This window comes from Pseudorca crassidens, chromosome 6, assembly GCF_039906515.1.
Source record: "Pseudorca crassidens isolate mPseCra1 chromosome 6, mPseCra1.hap1, whole genome shotgun sequence".
Taxonomy (NCBI): Eukaryota; Metazoa; Chordata; class Mammalia; order Artiodactyla; family Delphinidae; genus Pseudorca; species Pseudorca crassidens.
This window is the reverse complement of record NC_090301.1, coordinates 124,802,260-124,822,022: the sequence shown is the minus strand read 5'-3', so window position 1 is coordinate 124,822,022 and position 19,763 is coordinate 124,802,260. Positions and strand designations below refer to the sequence as shown.

At 40.6% G+C, this 19,763-nt stretch overlaps 1 protein-coding gene across 10 annotated transcripts in view; it reads left to right on the top strand.

Annotated features, from left to right (window-relative positions):
* SAP130 (Sin3A associated protein 130) overlaps nucleotides 1-19,763 on the top strand; it is a 74,262-nt gene that overhangs the window by 48,275 nt on the left and 6,224 nt on the right. For 8 of the 10 annotated variants that reach the window (XM_067742302.1, XM_067742300.1, XM_067742301.1 and 5 more), the window contains 3 exons: nucleotides 346-704; nucleotides 4,775-5,023; nucleotides 5,205-5,330. In XM_067742302.1, the coding sequence (XP_067598403.1) occupies nucleotides 346-704; nucleotides 4,775-5,023; nucleotides 5,205-5,330 (734 nt within the window). The other 2 variants (XM_067742299.1, XM_067742303.1) reach the window with 2 other exon arrangements.

Here is a 19,763-nt window from a genome sequence, read left to right as displayed (position 1 = left end):
TAGTTGTTATTAAAAAAAACCTCCTAAGGCAGCATATGCAATAATGAATTCTTGGAGGGAAAAATACACTAATGTAATGAAAATTGGTTGTCTTTCAGTGATGTGGCTTTGATTTCTTTAAAGTGTTCTTCGTTTTCTAAATTAATTTTATTACTGCCTATAAAAACGATGGGGATGGTTCTGAAACTTGAATTCCCTTTAAAAGTTACCCTAAAGTTCAACTTTTAAAATCAAGGAATAGAGTTTTAGTTGTGCTGTGTGTTGTACAAAAAGAATTGGACAAATATTCACCTTCTGAGATGATGCAGGTTAAGGCAACTTTCTGTGTTTGCTTTTGTGTTTCAGTGCCAAACCCAAGTCAGAGATCCACGTATCGATGGCCACTCCAGTCACTGTGTCTATGGAGACCATATCCAATCAAAATAATGATCAGCCCACCGTTGCAGTCCCACCCACCGCTCAGCAGCCTCCACCAGCCATTCCAACTATGATTGCAGCAGCTAGCCCCCCGTCACAACCAGCGGTTGCCCTTCCGACCATTCCTGGAGCAGTTCCCGTCACTCCACCCATCACCACCATTGCCACTGCCCCTCCACCGCCAGTGGCTGTGGGCAGCAGTCTCTCCTCCGTTTTGGGCCCTCCTGTACCTGAGATAAAAGTTAAAGAAGAAGTGGAACCAGTGGACATCATGAGGCCAGTTTCTGGTAAGTTCATTCACAGTATGCTCTTTGCTGGCAGTTGCTTCTTCCCCTTTTCCTAACTCTCCTCAGAGTCCAAACTCTCATGTGACCCTCAGCCAGGAAGTCTGACGCCTTGATGCCCATTTGAAATTGTATTTCATTAGTTTTTAATAAATAGAAGAAAGCATTGCGCTCCTTTTGAAAACTAAAGCCATATTGCTACCCTTTTCTAGTTAATTTTCTCACCAAAATCTTGAAAAAGATTATTATTTCCCTAAGAATATCTTTGAACATAGCTTCTTGTATTCATTAAGAAAATATTGCCATGGAAAAGGGGTTCACAGTACAATCATAGCTAAGTGCTGATTAGTTTACAGTGTGTTCCCTGCCAATTTTTGTTGCCTTGTGCATGCAGTAAAGTAAGATCTGTGTTGTAGAAAGTAGTCTCTTGATAAATTTATTTGTGATTAGTAAAATCCCAAAACTACCATCACCCCCTCCCTCTTCTCAACTCTAAACTTCTAGTTTGTAAAAGGCAGGTCACTTTAAAGGTTTTCTTTTTGTTTGGTTGGTTTTCTGTTATTTTAATAACTTACGTGTAATCTTATTTTCCTGACTACAAAAGTAACATTCAGTGTATGAAATTTATAAAACACAGAGAAAGCCAAAGTGGAAAACAAGTCAGTTTGTCCCATAGTTACCCAGTATTACCCTCTTAACCATTCGGCATGAAGGCCCCCATCTCCCATGCCGTCTGTTCAGTTATGAGGTGTGGTCATGCTATGTCTACAGTTTTTAAACCTGCTGTGTATTTATTTGCTTATTTATTTTCATTTTATTATGCCAGGAAATATCCTTCTATGGCACCCATATTTAGCCTCAGCACTTCCGTTGAAAGGTACTGTGGATAACCCTGGAGGGGAAAGGAAATGGTCTCACTTTTGCTGTTCATCTGCTCTTTCAATGTACTGGATACTTCCTCTTAACCTCTCGGTACTAGGAAGTCGGCAGTGTCCTTCCTCAAACCGTAGGGCTCTGCACCGGCCTTTGTCCTGTAGGGCTCTGCGCCAGGCACTGATGATACAACCTTGTACAAAACAAGCACAACTCCATCCTCTTGGAACTTACCTTCTCGCAAGGGCAACAGACGGTAAAATGAAGTAGAGACAAAATATAAGGGAAAGTTAGGGCTGGAGCTGTGATTTTTAAGAATGCTTTAAAGGAAAGGCCTTACTGAGGAAATGATCTTTGAGCAGAGACATTAAAGAGATGAAATGCTGGCCACGAGGATATCTGGAAGAAGGTCATTTCAGACCGGGAGAGCAGTAAATGTAAAAGCCTTGTGTGCTCAAAGAATAGCAGAGGCAACGGCAGATGGAGCTCAGTAAATGAGGGGAGCGGGATGGACAAGGTCAGAGAAACAGGGTCAAGACTGTGAGAGCCTGTGGGCCACGGTAAGGCCTTCGGCTTTGCTGAGGGAGGTGGGAGCTATCAGAGGGTTCCGAGCAGAAGAGAGACTTGAGCTCACTTCCATTTTTAACAGACCACTCTGGCTGCTCTGTGGGAAAAAGACTGGGAACAAGGGTGGAATTAGGGAGATGTGTTTAGAGCCTGCTGCATTAATTGCAGGGACTAGTGAAGGTTTCAGCCAGGGTAGTAGCAGTACCAGTAGTATGAAGTGGTGAGAGTCTAGATATATTATTGAAGTAGAACTGAGAGGATTTCTTTATTAAGATGGAATGTTGTGTGTGAGGAACGGCATCAGAGGCAACTATAAAGTTTTTGGCCTTAGTGTATGGAAGCATAGAGTTGCTGGCAGTTGAGGTAGGGGAGGGGGCGGGGGGCGGGGCTCCATTGTGTAGGGAGAGATCAGGAGTTAGTTTTTAATCTTATCCATTAAGTTAGATCTTAATGGATAAGATCATCTGAGGAATGAGCGCACGATAAAAATCAGAAGCAGCTGTGAACTGAGCCCTGCGGCACTGCACCATTTTGAGGAGGGAGAGGAGGCCGAAGCTAGCACAGGAGACTAAGTGGAGGGGCCAGAGTGAGAGGGAGAAAGCGTAGAGTATGATGTCCTAGAAAGCCAGGACAAGGGTCATGACTGATGAGAGATCAGTAAGGTAAGAACTGAGCAGGACCATTGGATTTAGCAGTATGAAGGTCATGCAGATCTCGAGAAGAGCAGTTTCCACGTAATGATATTGGCCACAGCATGATGGGGAGTGGGTTCAAGAGAAAGCTGGGAAACAACTTAGAGACAGGGAGTATAAACAGCACTTGAGGAGTTTGTTATAAAGCGCTAGAAAAAGGAAGGGCAATATCTGAAGGGAAATGATGCCAAGAGGAAGTTATTTTTAAGACAGGACAAATGAGTTTTGTATGTTAATGGGAGTGATCCGGTAGAGGGGAAAGAAGTGATGATGCAGGAAAAAGAGACGAATTCCTGAAGCGATGTCTGAGGAGGTGAGAGTGGGTGGGACCTATTGTGTATGTGAAGGAATCTGTGTCTGCTGAAATCACAGAGAGAAAGGAAGTGCCTGGTCACAATGCATGTAAGTACGTATAGCTGGTGGGAATTTATGGACATTTCCTTCTGATTATTTCTATATTTTCCAGTAAGATAGAAAGCAGGGTCATAGCTGAGGGTAGGGGTGATATAGGAGGTGTTGAGGGTGAATGGACTTGGCAGATGCGGGAGGATCGTCCAGCAGCAAGGGCCTGCTCGAGGTCAGCAAGCATGCTAACAGGACACCTGTGCCCGTTGCTGTGTGTTTTTCTCTGGCTACACTCAGCTGCACAGGTGCAAAGTAGTTGGACAGTTGGATTTAACCTGTTGTGCTTTTTGCTCAGTGAGTACAGTGAAGCAAAAGAAAGGACAATAAACGAATAAAGTGAATAAAATTAATGGGAGAATTAAAACCCAGTGATAGGAGAGAGTGGACATTTGAGGGATGAGTGACAGCAAATAAGTGGTATGATTAATGGATAATAGTTCCTAATGGGGTCTAGGAATTATTGGAGGCAAGTTACTAAGAGAAGTGACCTAGAAAGATAGTTGGGCTATCTTTGGGCTGGAAAGTCAGATGCTAGAAATTGAGATGTGATGACAGAGTGACGGGTATGACTGTTGGGAGTGGGTGGCTGAGGAAGGGTGGAGGGAAAGGATAGGCCAAGGATATATGGTATAGAAGAGTTGAGGTGAAGTTTTCTCATGGTTTGCGTGTCCCCAGACACATGATCCATACAAGCCCAAACAAATGATGTTAACATTGTACTGAGAATGCTGCTTATCTGGGAGCAGTGGACTGTGGTAGTTAAATAGTCCAGGCTCCGAAGCCAGACTGCCTCTGTCAGCTCCCAGCTGTCCCACTTCCTACTTGTGTGATTTGTGCCACGTTTTCTCATCTTTAAATTGGGGCATAATATAATGCCTACTTGCTCAGATTACTTTTAAGATTATATCAGTTAATGGGTTATCTCCTAGAAATCAATGCTCAAAGGCTTGAAAAACAGTGGCTTGAACATGTAAGGTTTTATTGTCTCCCTTGAAGCGAATCCTGAGGCAGACAGTCCAGGCATGGTATGTGGACTCCATAAAATCATTAGGGATCCAGGCTCCTATCACCCCTAGCATTTGACCCTCATGCTCTTGATTTAAGATAGCTGCTGGAACTCCAGCTATGCCATCTGAGTTCCAGGGTCACAGGAAGAAGACGAGGAGTGGGTCATGCCTTCTTTCTTTTAAGGAAACTTCTTAAGAGTGCTACAGAGCACTTGTATTTTCATTTCAAAAGGCCACAATGAACTGTAAGGGAGACTAGTAAATATGGTCTTCCAGCCAAGTGACAGTGTGCCCATTTCAAAGTGAGGGGTGCTCGTGCTAAGGGAGGTGAAGATGTGAGGTATTAGAAAGCAGTGGGCAGCCTCTGCCACAGTTGGAGTGCTTAGCATAGCGCTGGGCATGTCGGAAGACTCCATAAATGTTAGCTCTTTTTCCTGTCTTCCTCATCTTTCTCATTGATGGAAATCAAGTGACACTTTCCACTGTGTTTGGGCTCTCATGCATGTGTGCACCCTTTTTCCTATGACAGCAGTTCCCCCCCTGGCTACCAACAGTGTGTCTCCGTCTCTTGCATTGCTGGCTAACAACCTGTCCATGCCTACAAGTGACCTACCACCCGGTGCTTCGCCAAGGAAAAAGCCTCGGAAGCAGCAGCACGTGATTTCAACAGAAGAAGGGGACATGATGGAGACAAACAGCACTGATGATGAGAAGTCCACTGCCAAGAGTCTTCTGGTGAAGGCAGAGAAGCGCAAGTCTCCTCCCAAGGAGTATATCGGTAATGCTCACTTGAGCTAAATTTTGTCACAAGAAGCTTCCCACTTAAGTCAGGGGTCCATCCCTGAGGCTGTTTACATAGCCAGGTTTCACTTACGGCTTACCTGCAGGAATTATACCAGGAAGATTGTTGCAAATAGATAGTAAGCTATTTAATGTCTTCTTTTTCTTCTCTTGAACAGATGAAGAAGGTGTGAGGTATGTCCCAGTGCGTCCAAGACCTCCCATTACCTTGCTCCGTCACTATCGGAACCCCTGGAAAGCTGCATACCACCACTTTCAGCGGTACAGTGACGTCCGGGTCAAAGGTCAGTTTCCCCAGAAATGTTCGGTGTTAACACTTGCAATGGGTCTTTCAGTCAGCTATATTGAAATCACAGTTTCCTAGTTTCAAAAAGAACCATAAGTTTTTGTTATAAAATCTCAAGACTTTATTGTTTAACTTAGATAGAATACACAGTTGAGCATAAAATTTGGAAAATTATCCTTTGCCTCAGAAAGCTTTGTGTACTTTACTGGAAACACAGTCTAATGAATAAATGACAACATGTGTTGCCAGCTCCCCAAGTGGTCACAGATGACCTCTTTAGCCCTCAAAGTGGTTGAGGAAGAGCTATACTAGACTGTTACTGGACATGGTCCACAGTAGTTCCAGGATGCTCAGATATACATGTGTGATAAGCCCCAGGAAGTATATTTTCCAAAAGACGTTTTGTTCAACATATGTGAAGCTCTTGGAATGGTCTAGTACAAGCACTCAGTGAACGTCTTTGTGGTTTTGAACTTGAGAATAACATTCTCATTCATTAACCCACTTATAATAAAAATGGCTGATAGTACTTTGCGACTATCTGCAAATATTTCTAGGGATAGACTTTGTGTCATTAATCTCAAATATAATCATTGCACAGAGAAGTGTAAGTTTTCAGAGAATTGGTCATATTTCCCATTCCCTCAAATAAACTTTACTTGGAAGCTTCCTTGAAGCCTCAAGATGAGTCTGATTTGGATGGTACTGACTAATTAATGCCTATCAGCAGGAGTGAAGGTCCTGACAGTTCACTATCTGAATGGAAGTACAGAGGTGGCTGCACTGCCCAGCTTTTCTTCCTCACAAGTACACCCTGAGGATTGAAAAGAGGGTGAGATTTCGAAAGAGAAATCAGAGAATGTTGGCCTTTGGTGGAGGCAGGATATGAGCCACCAGACATTTCTTCACACCACAGGAATTCCATATCGTAGCAGGAAAATATTTACAGTTTTCCCTGGTAACATTTTAAGCCATAAAAGATTCTTATTGCTTATTGGAACTCACTCTTCAAAAGCTATCTCAGGAAAGGTTATTTGACAGCTGAAAATACTGATGATTCCTAAATCTTCTGTTTGGATATGTACATATTAATCACCTTGTGCCAAGTCTCTTGACTATTAAACTTTAATTGAACTATTTTGCCTAAGCTTTAAAGTCATATTCATACAAAGAAATAAAGGTGGAGTACTAAAAACAGGTAATTCACAGGGAGGAAAGAAAAGAGAAATAGGGGAATAAGAAGCACAGAAAACAAATAATAACATGGCAGGCTTAGCCTTACATATCAGTAATTACCTTAAATGTAAATAGTCTGGAAGTACCAATTAAAACACAGATGGGCAGAGAGGATAAAAAAAAGATCCAACTATATTATGTCTGTAAGAAACTTCAGATACAGTGTGTCAGTAGAGTGACAGTAAAAGGGTGGAAAAATATGTACAATGCAAAAACTAATCAAAAAACAAGAGCAGTTATAATAATATCAAATAAAAGTAGACTTCAGAGGAAAGAAAATTACTAAAAATGAAAAAAGGCATTACATACTGATTAAAACTATATAGGCAACAAAAATCATGAGCTTCAGAATATATGAAGCAAAAACAGCTGAAAGGAGTATAGGCAAATGTGCAGTCATAGTTAGACCTTCGACACCCTCTTCTCGGCAGTTGATAGAAGTACTTTACAGAAAATCAGAAGGATATACAAGAAGTGAACACCACGAACCAACATCTAGGAGACATTATAGGACACTAGAACTGCAGCAGAATACATATTCTCTCAAGTGCACACAGAACATGTAAAGACAGACCATATTTAGGATCATAAACCTCAACAAATTAGGGAGAATTGAAATCATATACAAAAATATAAAGTATCTTCATTGACCATAATGGAATCAAACTAGAAACCAGTGACAGATAAAACCTCCAAGCCATGGATTAAGCAACACACTTCTAAATAATGGGTCAGAGAGGAAGTCTAAAGGGAAGTTTTTAAAAATACTTAAAACTGAATGAAGATAAAAGAACAACATACCAAAATATGTGGAAGGCAGCTAAAGCAGTGCCAACAGGAAAATCTATAGCACTAAATGTTTATATCAAAACAGAGGAGGAGGGCTTCCCTGGTGGCGCAGTGGTTGAGAGTCCGCCTGCCAATGCAGGGGACACGGGTTCGTGCCCCGGTCCGGGAAGATCCCACATGCCGCAGAGCGGTTGGGCCCGTGAGCCACGGCCGCTGAGCCTGCGCGTCCGGAGCCTGTGCTCCACAATGGGAGAGGCCACAACAGTGAGAGGCCTGGATACCACGAAAAAAAAAGAGGAAATACCTCAGTCACAGTTTCTACATCAAAAAACGAGAAAAAGAAGAACAACATAAACTCAAAGCAGGTACAAGGAAGAAAATAGTGAAAAAAGCAGAAATCAGTGAAATTGAAAACAGAAAATAATAAAATGAAAAAGCTAATTCTTTAAAAGAAAAATCAATAAAATAAATCTCTAGCAAGACTGAAGAAGGTAGAAGAGAGAGGACATAAATCATGAATATGAAGAAGGAAACAGGAGAGGCAGCACTGCAAACATCTGCAGGCAACAGCCGTACACTTACTGCATATGCAAGCATGGCAACAAACAGTGCTTGACACATGATATTCTGTGTCAGAGATTAGCTCAAGATGGCAGAGTAGAAGGATGTGAGCTCAGCCCTTCTTAAAAAAACACCAAAACCACAACTAACTGCTGAACAACCATCAACAAAAAAAAAAGCACTAGAACCTACTGAAAAAGATAGCCTACATCCAAAGATGAAGAAGCCACAATGGGATGGTCAGAGGGGCGCAGTCACTATAAAATCAGATCCCATACCCGCCAGGTGGGCAACTCACAAACTGGAAAACTGTTATACCACAGATGTTCTCCCACAGGAGTGAAAGTTCTGAGCCCCACATCAGGCTTCCCAGCCTGGCAGTCTGACAAGAGAAGGATGAGCCCCCAGAGAATCTGGCTTTGAAGGCCAACAGGGTTTGATTGCAGAAATTCCACAGGACTGGGAGGAAAAGAAACTCCAGTCTTGGGGGGCGCACACAAGGTCCCATGTACACCAGGACCCAGGGGTAAAAAGCAGTGACCCCATAAGAGACAGGCAGACCTACCTGCTAGTATTGGATGGTCTCCTGCCAAGGTGGGGGATGGCCGTGGCTCACTACAGGGACAATAACACCAGCAGCAGCAGTTCTGGGGAGTACTCGTTGGAGTGAGCCCTCCCAGAGGCCACCATTAGCCCCACCCAACAGCCTGTAGGCTCCATGCTGTAACACCTCAGGCCAAATGACCAACAGGGCAGAACACAGCCCCACCCCTCAGCAGACATGCAGCTTAAAGTCTTCCCGAGCATGGCCCTGCCCACCAGAGGAACAAGACACAGCTCCACCCACCACTGGGCAGGAACCAGTCCCTCACATCAGGAAGCCTGCACAAGCCTAATCTAGCCTCATCCACCTGAGGGCAGACAGCAGAAGCAAGAACTACAATCCTGCAGCCAGCGGAATGGAAACCACAATCACAGAAAGTTAGACAAAATGAAAGGGCAGAGGAATACGTCCCAGATGAAAGAACAAGGTAAAAACCACAGAACAACTAAGTGAAGTAGAGATAGGCAACCTACCAGAAAAAAAATTCAAAATAATGATAGCGGAGGTGATCCAAGACCTCGGAAAAAGAATGGAGGCAGAGATCGAGAAGATGCAAGAAATGTTTAACAAAGACCCAGAAGAGCTAAAGAACAAACAAACAGAGGTGAACAACACTATAACTAAAATGAAAATTACACTAGAAGGAATCGATAGCACAATAACTGAGGCAGAAAAATGGCTAAGTGACCTACAAGACAGAGTGGTATAAATCACTGCCACGGAACAGAATAAAGAAAAAAGAATGAAAAGAAATGAAGACAGTCTGAGACCTCTGGGACAACATTAAAGGCACCAACATTCGCATTATAGGGGTCCCAGAAGGAGGAGAGAGAAAGAACCTAAGAAAATATGTGAAGAGATAATAGCTGACAACTTCTCTAACATGGGAAAGGAAACAGTCAACCAAGTCCAGGAAGCGCAGAGCGTCCCAGGCAGAATAATTCCAAGGAGGAACACGCTGAGACACATAGTAATCAAACTGACAAAAATTAAAGACAGAAAAAAATATTAAAAGCAACAACGGAAAAGAAACAAATAACATACAAAGGAACTCCCATGAAGTTATCGGCTGATTTCTTAGCAGAAACTTTGCAGGCCAGAAGGGAGTGGTAAGATATATTTACAGTGAGGAAAGGGAAGAACCTACAACCAAGATTACTCTACCCAGCAAGGCTCTCATTCAGATTCGACAGAGAAATCAAAAGCTTTACAGACAAGCAGAAGCTAGGAAAATTCAGCACCACCAGACCAGCTTTGCAACAAATTCTAAAAGAACTTCTCTAAGTGAAAAAGAAGAGACCCAAACTACTATAGAAACAAGAAAATTACAATTGGAAAAGCTCACCAGTAAAAGGCAAACATACAGTAAAGGTAGGAAATCATCGGCACACAATATGATATCAAAACCAGCAAAATTGTGAGAAGAGGAGAGCACAAATGCAGGATGTTGGAAATGGATTTGAAATTAAAAGACCAGCAACTTAAAACAATCTTATTTATATATAGACTGCTATATCAAAACCTCCTGGTAACCGCAAACTGAAAATCTACAGTAGATACACAAAAAAGGAATCCAAACACAGCATCAAATCACAAGGGAAGAGAACAAAGAGGAAGGGAAGAAAAACCACCTGCAATAACAAATCCAAAATAGTTAACAAAATGGCAATAAGAACACATATTGATAATTACCTTAAATGTAAACAGATTAAATACTCTAACTGAAAGACGTAGACTGGCTGAATGGATACAAAAACAAGACCCTGTATATATGCTGTCTACAAGAGACCCACTTCAGATCTAGAGACACATACAGAATGAAAGTGAAGAGATGGGAAAAGGTATTCCATGCAAATGGAGATCAGAAGAAAGCTGGAGTAGCAATACTCATAAAAGACAAAATAGACTTTAAAATAAAGACTATTACAAGAGACAAAGAAGGACACTACATAATGATCAAGGGATCAATCTAAGAAGATATAATAGTTGTAAATAGATATTCACTCAACATAGGAGCACCTCAATATATAAGGCAAATATTAACAGCTATAAAGGGAAAAATTGACAGTAACACAGTAATACTGGAGGACTTTAACACCCTGCTTTCAAAAATGAACAGATCATCCAGACAGAAAATCAGTAAGGAAACACAGGCCTTAAATGACACATTAGACCAGATGGACTTAATTGATATTTTTAGAGCATTCCATACAAAAGCAGCAGAATACATATTCTTCTCAAGTGCACGTGGAACATTCTCCAGGATAGATTACATCTTGGGTCACAAATCAATCCTCAGTAAATTTTAGAAACTGAAATCATATCAAGCATATTTTCCAACCACAACGCTATGAGATGAGAAATCAACTACAAGAAAAAACTGCAAAAACCGCAAGCACGTGGAGACTAAACAATATGCTACTAAACAACCAATGGGTCACTGAAGAAATCAAAGAGGCAATCAGAAAATACCTAGAGACAAATGAAAATGAAAACACAATGATCCAAAACCTATGGGATGCAGCAAAAAAAAGTTCTAAGAGGGAAGTTTATAGCAATACAATCTTAGCTCAGGAAACAAGAAAAATCTCAAATAAACAATCTAACCTTATACCTAAAGCAACTAGAGAAAGAAGAACAAACAAAACCCAAAGTTAGAAGAAATCATAAAGATCAGAGCAGAAATAAATGAAATAGAGATGAAGAAAACAATAGCAAAGATGAATAAAACTAAAAGCTAGTTCTTTGAAAAGAAACAAAATTGATAAACCTTTAGCCAGGCTCATCAAGAAAAAAAAGAGGGCTCAAATCAGTAAGATTAGAAATGAAAAAGGAGAAGTTACAACTGACACCACAGAAATACAAAGGATCGTAAGAGACTACTACATGCACCTATATGAACAGACCAATCACAAGTACTGAAATTGAAACTGTGATTAAGAAACTCCCAACAACAAAAGCCCAGGACCAGATGGCTTCACAGTTGATTTCTATCAAACATTTAGAGAAGCACTAACACCTATCCTTCTGAAACTGTTTCAGAAAATTGCAGAGGAAGGAATACTCCCAAGCTCATTCTATGAGACCACCATCACCCTGATACCAAAGCTAGACAAAGATACCACAAAAAAAAGAAAGTTACAGGCCAATATCACTGATGAACATAGACGCAAAAATCCTCAACAAAATACTAGCAAACCGAATCCAATAACACATTAAAAGGGTCATACACCATGATCAAGTGGGATTTATCCCAGGGTGCAAGGATTTTTCAATATCTGCAAATCAATCCATGTGATACACCATATTAACAAATAATTGAAGAATAAAATCTATATGATCATCTCAATAGGTGCAGAAAAAGCTTTTGACAAAATTCAATACCCATTTATGATAAAAACTCTCCAGAAAGTGGACATAGAGGGAACATACCTCAACATAATAAAGACCATATATGACAATCCTACAGCTAACATCATACTCAACGGTGAAAAGCTGAAAGCATTTCCTGGAAGGTCAGGAGCAAGACAAGGATGGCCACTCTCGCTACTTTTATTCAACATAGGTTTGGAAGTCCTAACCACAGCAATCGGAGAAGGAAAAAAAAAAGTCATCCAAATTGGAAAAGAAGAAGTAAAACTCACTTTTTGCAGATGACATGTCATTATACATAGAAAATCCTAAAGATGCTACCAGAAAACTACTAGAGCTCATCAGTGAATTGAGTAAAGTTACAGCATATAAAATTAATACACAGAAATCTGTTGCATTTCTATACACTAACAGCAAAAGATCAGAAAGAGAAATTAAAGAAACAATCCCATTTACCACCACATCATAAAGAATAAAGTACCTAGGAATGAACCTACCTAAGGAGGCAAAAGACCTGTACTCCAAAAACTCTAAGATGCTGATGAAAGAAATCAAAGATGACCCAACCACATGGAAAGATATACTGTGTTCTTGGATTGGAAGAATCAATATTCTCAAAATGACTATACCACCCAAGGCAATCTACAGTCTTAAAATTTGTATGGAGACATGAAAGACCCCGTATTAGCCAAAGCAACCTTGAAAGAGAAAAATGGAGCTGGAGGGATCACGCTCCCTGACTTCAGACTATACTACAAAGCTATAGTCATCACAACAGTATGTTACTGGCACAAAAACAGAAATACACATCAATGGAACAGGATAGGAAGACCAGAAGTAAACCCATGCACCTGTGGTCAATTAATCTATGACAGAGGAGGCAATGGAGGAGAGATAGTACAATACAGTGGAGGGGGGACAGTCTTCAATAAATGGTGCTGGAAAACTGGACAGCTACATGTCAGAAAATGAAGTTAGAACATTCTTTAACACCATACACAAAAATAAACTCAAAATGGATTAAAGACCTAAATGTAAGACGAGACATTATAAAACTCTTAGAGGAAAACAGGCAGAACACTCTCTGACATAAATTGCAGCAGTATCTTTTTTGATCCATCTCCCAGAGTAATGGAAATAAAAACAAAAATAAACAAATGGGACCTGATTAAACTAAAAAGCTTTGTACAGCAAAGGAGACCATAAACAAAACAAGAAGACAACCCGCAGAATGGAAGAAAATATTTGCAAGTGATGCAGCTCACAAGGGATTAGTCTCCAAAATTTACCAACAGCTCATGCAGCTAGCTCAGTGTCATCAAAACAAACAACCCAATCAAAAAATGGGCGGAAGACCTAAATAGACGTTTCTCCAAAGAAGACATACAGATGGTCAAGAGGCACATGAAAAGATGTTCAACCTCACTAATTATTAGAGAAATGCATATCAAAACTACAATGAGATACCACCTCACACCAGTCAGAATGGCTATTGTCAAAAAATCTACAAACAATAAATGCTGGAAAGGGTGTGGAGAAAAGGGAATCTTCCTACACTATTAGTGGGAATGTAAATTAGTACAGCCACTACGGAGAACAGCATGGAGGTTCCTTAAACAACTGAAAATAGAAGTACCATATGATCTAGCAGTCCCACTCCTGGGTATATATTGGAGAAAAACATGGTTCGAAAGGATACATGCACCCTGATGTTCATTGTAGCAGTATTTACAATAGCCAAGACATGGAAGCAACCATAGTGCCCATCAACAGAGGAATGGATTAAGAAGGTGTGGTACATATATACAATAGAATATTACCCAGCCATTACACAGAATGAAATAATGCCATTTGCAGCAACATGGATGGAGATTATCATACTAAGTGAAGTATATCATACAGAAAAAGACAAATATCGTATGATTTCGCTTATATGTGGGGGGAAAAAAAACATACGAATGAACTTCTTTACAAAACGGAAACAGACTCAAAGACTTAGAGAACGAACTTATTGTTACCAGGAGGGAAGAGTGGTGGGGAGGGATAGATTGGGAGTTTGGAATTGACATGTACAGACTGCTGTATTTAGAATAGATAACCAACAAGTACCTACTGTGTAGCACAGGCAAGTCTGCTCAGTATGCTGTAATAACCTAAATGGGAAAAGAATTTGAAAAAGAATAGATACATGTGTATGTATAACTGAATCACATTCCTGTACTCCCGAAACCAACACAACATTGTTGGTCAACTGTACTCCAATATGAAATAAAAATTTTTTAAAAAGAAGGAAACAGGATATTACTAAGACTGTGCAGCCATTAAAAGCATAAGGAAATACTACAAACAACTTTATGCCCATAAAGTCAGCTGTTTAGATGAAGTAGACCAATTCCTTAAAAGCCACATACTAGCAAAACTCAGTCAGAAACAGGCAACCTGAATAGTCTTATAACCATTAAATAAGTTGAATCCATAATTTAAAAGCTTCCAAAGAGGACTCTATAGGCTCAGATAATTTTACTGGGAAATTCTACCAAACGTTTTTTTTTTTGTTTTTTGTTTTTTGTTTTTTGTTTTTTGTTTTGCGGTACGCGGGCCTCTCACTGTTGTGGCCTCTCCTGTTGCGGAGCACAGGCTCCGGACGCGCAGGCTCATCAGCCATGGCTCACGGGCCCAGCCGCTCTGCGGCATGTGGGATCTTCCCGGACCGGGGCACGAACCTGTGTCCCCTGCATCGGCAGGCGGACTCTCAACCACTGCGCCACCAGGGAAGCCCTACCAAACGTTTAAAGAAGAATCAACACCAATTTCCTACAATCTCTTTCAAATATAGGAGGGAACACTTCATTTTATGAAGCCAATATTTTCCTGATACAGAAACAAGACAGAGTACAAATATAGAAAACTACATATCAATATTCCTTAATGAATATAGTTGTAAAAATTCTTAACAAAATGTTAGCAAATTTAATCCAGCAATATCTAAGTAGAATTTTGCACCTTGATCAAGTAGGATTTGTTACAGCTCTGCAAGGTTAGTTCAGCATTTGAAAATCAGTGTAATTCACTGTTTTTAACAGGCTATATTAATTTCCTAGGGCTGCCATAACAAAGTACTACAAGGTGGATAGCCTAAAATAACAAATATATTCTCTCATAGTTCTGGAGGCCAGAAGTCCAAAATCAAGGTATCAGCCGGATCATGCCCTCTCTGAAGGCTGTAGAAAAGAATCCTTCCTTGCCTCTTTTTAGCTTCTGGTGGTTGCCAGCAACCCTAGTTATTCTTCGGCCTGCTGCTGCATTACTCCAGTTTCTGCCCCCGTCTCCAACAGAGCATTCCTCCCTGTGTTTCTTGACTCTTTGGATTTAGAACCACCCTAATTCAGTATGACTTCTTACTGCATCTGCAAAGACCCTCTTCCAAATAAGATCACGTTCACAAGTACCAAGGGTTAGAACTTAAACATCTTTTGGAGGGACACAGTTCAACCCACAACAGAAGCTAAAGAAAAATCACATGATCATATCAATTAATGCAGAAAATTTGTTTGACAAAATTGAAAACGTTTTCATGATAAAAACTCAAAAATAGAGAAGGAGGAAGACTTCCTCAACTTGATAAAAAGTCTACAAAAAAACTAGAGCTAACATTATACTTAATGCTAAAGACTGAATGCTTTCTACCTGAGATTAGCAAAAGGATAAGACTGTCTTCTGTCACCACTCTTAACTTAGGATAGAACTGGAAGTTCTAGCCACATCATAAAGTAAGGAAAAAAGAGATAGAAGCCTATACAGGTTGGAAAGGAATAAATAAAACTATTTGCAAATGACATCATTGTCTACATAGAAAATCTCAAAAAAAACCCTGAAACTAGTAAATAAGTTCAGCAAGGTCACAGGCTACAATATCAACATGAAAAAAATCAATTATAATTTTAGATACCTGGAATGTTGTGGAAACATATTGAAAGCATAATGCCATTTACAATTATTCCCCCCAAAGTGATATACTCAGGTACAAATCTAGCAAAACATGTACAGGACGTGTTTGCTGAAAGCTGAAAAATGCTGATGAAAGAAGATCTAAATAAAGAGACATACAGCACTCATGATTAGAAAAACTCAAAGATGTCAGTTCTCCCTAGATTGACCAATACGTTTACTGCAATTTCTACCAAAATCACAGAGGTTTTTGTAAACTTAGTAAAGCTTGTTCTAAACATTATGTGGAGAGGCACAGGGACTAGAATAGGTAAAATAATCTTGAAAAACAACAGAAATCTTCTTACCAAATCTTCTTTAGCTTCAGTACTCAAAACAGCATGGTGTTTGCAGAAGGATAGACGTATTGATGACAGGAATGGAATAAAAAATGCAGAAATAGACTCACACAAATATGGCCAACTGATTTTTGACCAAAGTGCAAAAGGAATTCAATGGAGGAAGGAGAGTCTCTTTAACAGATAATGCTGGACATCCATATGTTTGGTGGGGGCAGGGGGGACCTCAACCTAATCCTCACACTTCATGCAAAAATTAACTCAAAATGGATAATAGATTTAAATGTAAAACTATAAAACTTTTAGGAAAAAAACCTAGGAGAAGGTCTTCAAAACCTAGGGCATGGTGAACAATTCTTAGACATAACACCAAAAACACCATCTCTAAAAGAAAAACAATAAATTGGACTTCATAAAACGTTTTTTTATCTGTGAAAGACCCTATTAGGAGAATGAAAAGACAAGCTATAGACTGGGAGGGAATATTAGCAAACTACATCTCTAATAAAGGACTCATGTCTAGGATTATATATTAGGAACTCTCAGTACTTAACAGTAAATAAAAACAATAATCCAGTTAGAAAATGGACAAAGGCATAAAGAGACATTTCACCAAAGAAGATACATGGATGGCAAGCACCTGAGAAGATGTCCAAGGGAATATAAATCCTGGTCCTTAAGTGTGGGCTATGTAGAGACTTTGTTCCAAAGTGTGCAGTGTGGAAGAGGGTGTCTCTCTCTCTTTACAGTGGAGACATGTGACAAACATCACCTCAGCCAGGTGATCAAAGTCAATTTCAATAGTAATGAATCATGTAATAATACGTACCCTTCTCAGGCAGTGATGACAATGGTACTTCTCTATGTCTCCTCTCAAAAATCTATAACCACTATCTAATCCTAACAAAAACATCAGACAAATCTAACTAGAAGGTCATCCTACAAAATAGTTAACCAGTACTCTTTAAAACTGTCAACGTCATCAGAAGCAAGGGAAGTCTGAGAAGCCATCAAGCCAGAAGGAGTCTCAGGAGACACGACAAGTAAATGTACTGTGGTATCTTGACTGGATTCTGGAACAGAAAGCAGTAAAATTTAATTTTTAAAAAGCGTTTATCCCTAGCCATTAGAGGAACTTAAATTGAGATGCCTACCAAAATAACTGAAATTAGGGAATTCCCTGGCAGTCCAGTGGTTAGGGCTTGGCGCTTTCACTGCCGGGGACCAGGGTTCAATCCCTGGTCAGGGAACTAAGATCCCACAAGCCACGCAGCACAGCCAAAATAACTGAAGTTAAAAATACTGATAATGCCAAGTGGGGATGTAGAGAAACTAGATCTCTCATACATTCCTTTGAGCATTTTGAATGTTATCCCACTGCTTTCTAGCCTCCATTGTTTCTCTAGAGAAGTCAGCTGTTGATTTTATTGGGGTTATCTTGTAAATGATGCATCATGTTTTGTCTTGCTCCTTTGAAGATTTTCTCAACTTTGACTTTCAACATTTTTATAATACTATAATATGTCTATTTGTATCTTTGCATTTATCATACTTAGGGTTCCTTGAGCTTCCTGGATATATAGTTTATTGGTTTTCAGTAAATGTGAGAAGTCTTCAGCCATTTTTTCTTTGAATATTTCTCCTCCTTTCTCTCTTTTCCTTTTGGTACTCCTTTATACATGTTTTGGTGCTCTTAATGGTGTTTCATGTTTCTTTGAGGCCCTGTTCATTCTTCATTTCTTTCTCCCTTCAGTTCTTCAGTGCTGTTGTTCTGTCTTCAACTCTACTAATTCTCTTGTACCAGTTCAGATCTACTGTTGAGCCCCTCTAGTAGATTTTTAACATTTTGTTTACTGTACTTTTTAACTCCAGAATTTCCATTTGGTTCTTTTCTTAAAAAGTAATTTCTGTCTCTCTACTGATTTTCTCTATTTAATGTGACATGATCATCATACCTTCTTTTACTTCTTCACTCATGCTTTTCATTCTGTGAATTTATTCATAACAGCTACTTTGAAATCTTTTTCTGATAAATCTGACATCTGGTCACTCTCTCAAGCAGTTTCTGGTGCCTGTTTCTTTTTCCCTGTGTATGGGTCATACTTTCCTGTTTCTTTGCATGCCTCATAATTTTTGTTAGAAACTGGACATTTTAGATACTATATTGTAGCAACTCCTGGCACTGATCTCCCCATCTCTTCCAAGACCCACTATAGTTACTTGCTGTTTGCTTGTTTATCTGTTTAGCGACTGGCTGGATTCTTTTAGTGAAGTCTAATCACCTGCACCCCACCAACACCACCAAGTGTTAATAAGCCTCTGACGTTACTCCTTGGGGAGGCGCAGCTTTGGGTCACCTGGGAAGACAGTGGCATTAGTACGGTTCTCCCCCACTGTTTCCCTGACTACATCCAGCTGATAAACCCCACTACTTGCTTGCCATTTGATTTCCTAGAACACAGTACTGGAATTTGACCTTAAACACAAATTCCTCTGCAAACTCATCCAGTCGTATTGTAGCTCCTTGCCAGAATGGTTTTGAGGTCAGTGTTTGATGTTTGTTCTGCCCCCAGGAGAGCTCCTGCCAGCTGTCTTACTCTTTGTTCTCTCCTGAAAACTGGTCAGCCCACAGCCTAGGCCGCGCCTTTCACTGGGTCTGTCCGTTTCCTCCCACTTTGACTGCACTCTCCGCTGCTTTGGGGAGCATATGAACTTGCGTACTCTGTTGAAAATGGAGCCACCTCCTTTGGGAAGAGATTAGAAGCTTCCTGTGCTATGGCCTGTTTCTCCCTCCAGGCAGAATCTCTGAGCCTAGGGCTCTGGAGGTGGGAGTGGGACAGTGACAGCCTTTTCTCCGAGTAACACCTTGCTCTAGGAGGTGAGCACTCAGGGTAGGGGAAGAGGAGTGAGTAGCCTGGGGTATGTCCGCTTGGTTTGCCTCTCCTAATGTGACGCCACCATTTAACAAGCCAGGAGAAGGGCTCCTGGGGCCCCAGTGTTCTCAGCACGCCTTGCCTAAGGTACAGTCTCCATCCCACAAGTGGGGTTGAGCAAAAGAAGGGAGCCCCCACGTCAGTTCGACTCGCCCGGGACTTGGCCTCAGCAGCAGGGAGCACGGAGCAGGATGAGAAATGTCTCGCTTCTCCTTGGAGGACAGCCATCTCCCTAGCGGCTGGCGGAGAGGGGGCTCTGTGGGCTGGGATGCAGCAATCTGGGATGGAGTCACTGCCTCTCAACTGGAGAGAGGAGAGAGGGAGCGGTCTTGGTTTAAATACCACAGACTTCCTGTTCTTTCCACATTTTCGTAGATTTGCTTGAGTAGATGTTTCTGCTTTGCTCTTTGCCCTTAGGACCTTTCCCAGAGGTTTAGTGTTATTTAAAAGTTTTCCCCAGTTTCACTGGGGAAGCAGCTTAGAAGAACACTGTCATATCACAAGTCAGTTGTCTCTTATACATTGCTGAGCTACTCTGGAAAAAAAAAAATTTTATAAAAACCAAACATACACTTACCATATGACCCAGCAGTTGCACTCCTGGGCGTTTATCCCAGAAAAATGAAAACCTGTGTTCACACAAAAATCCG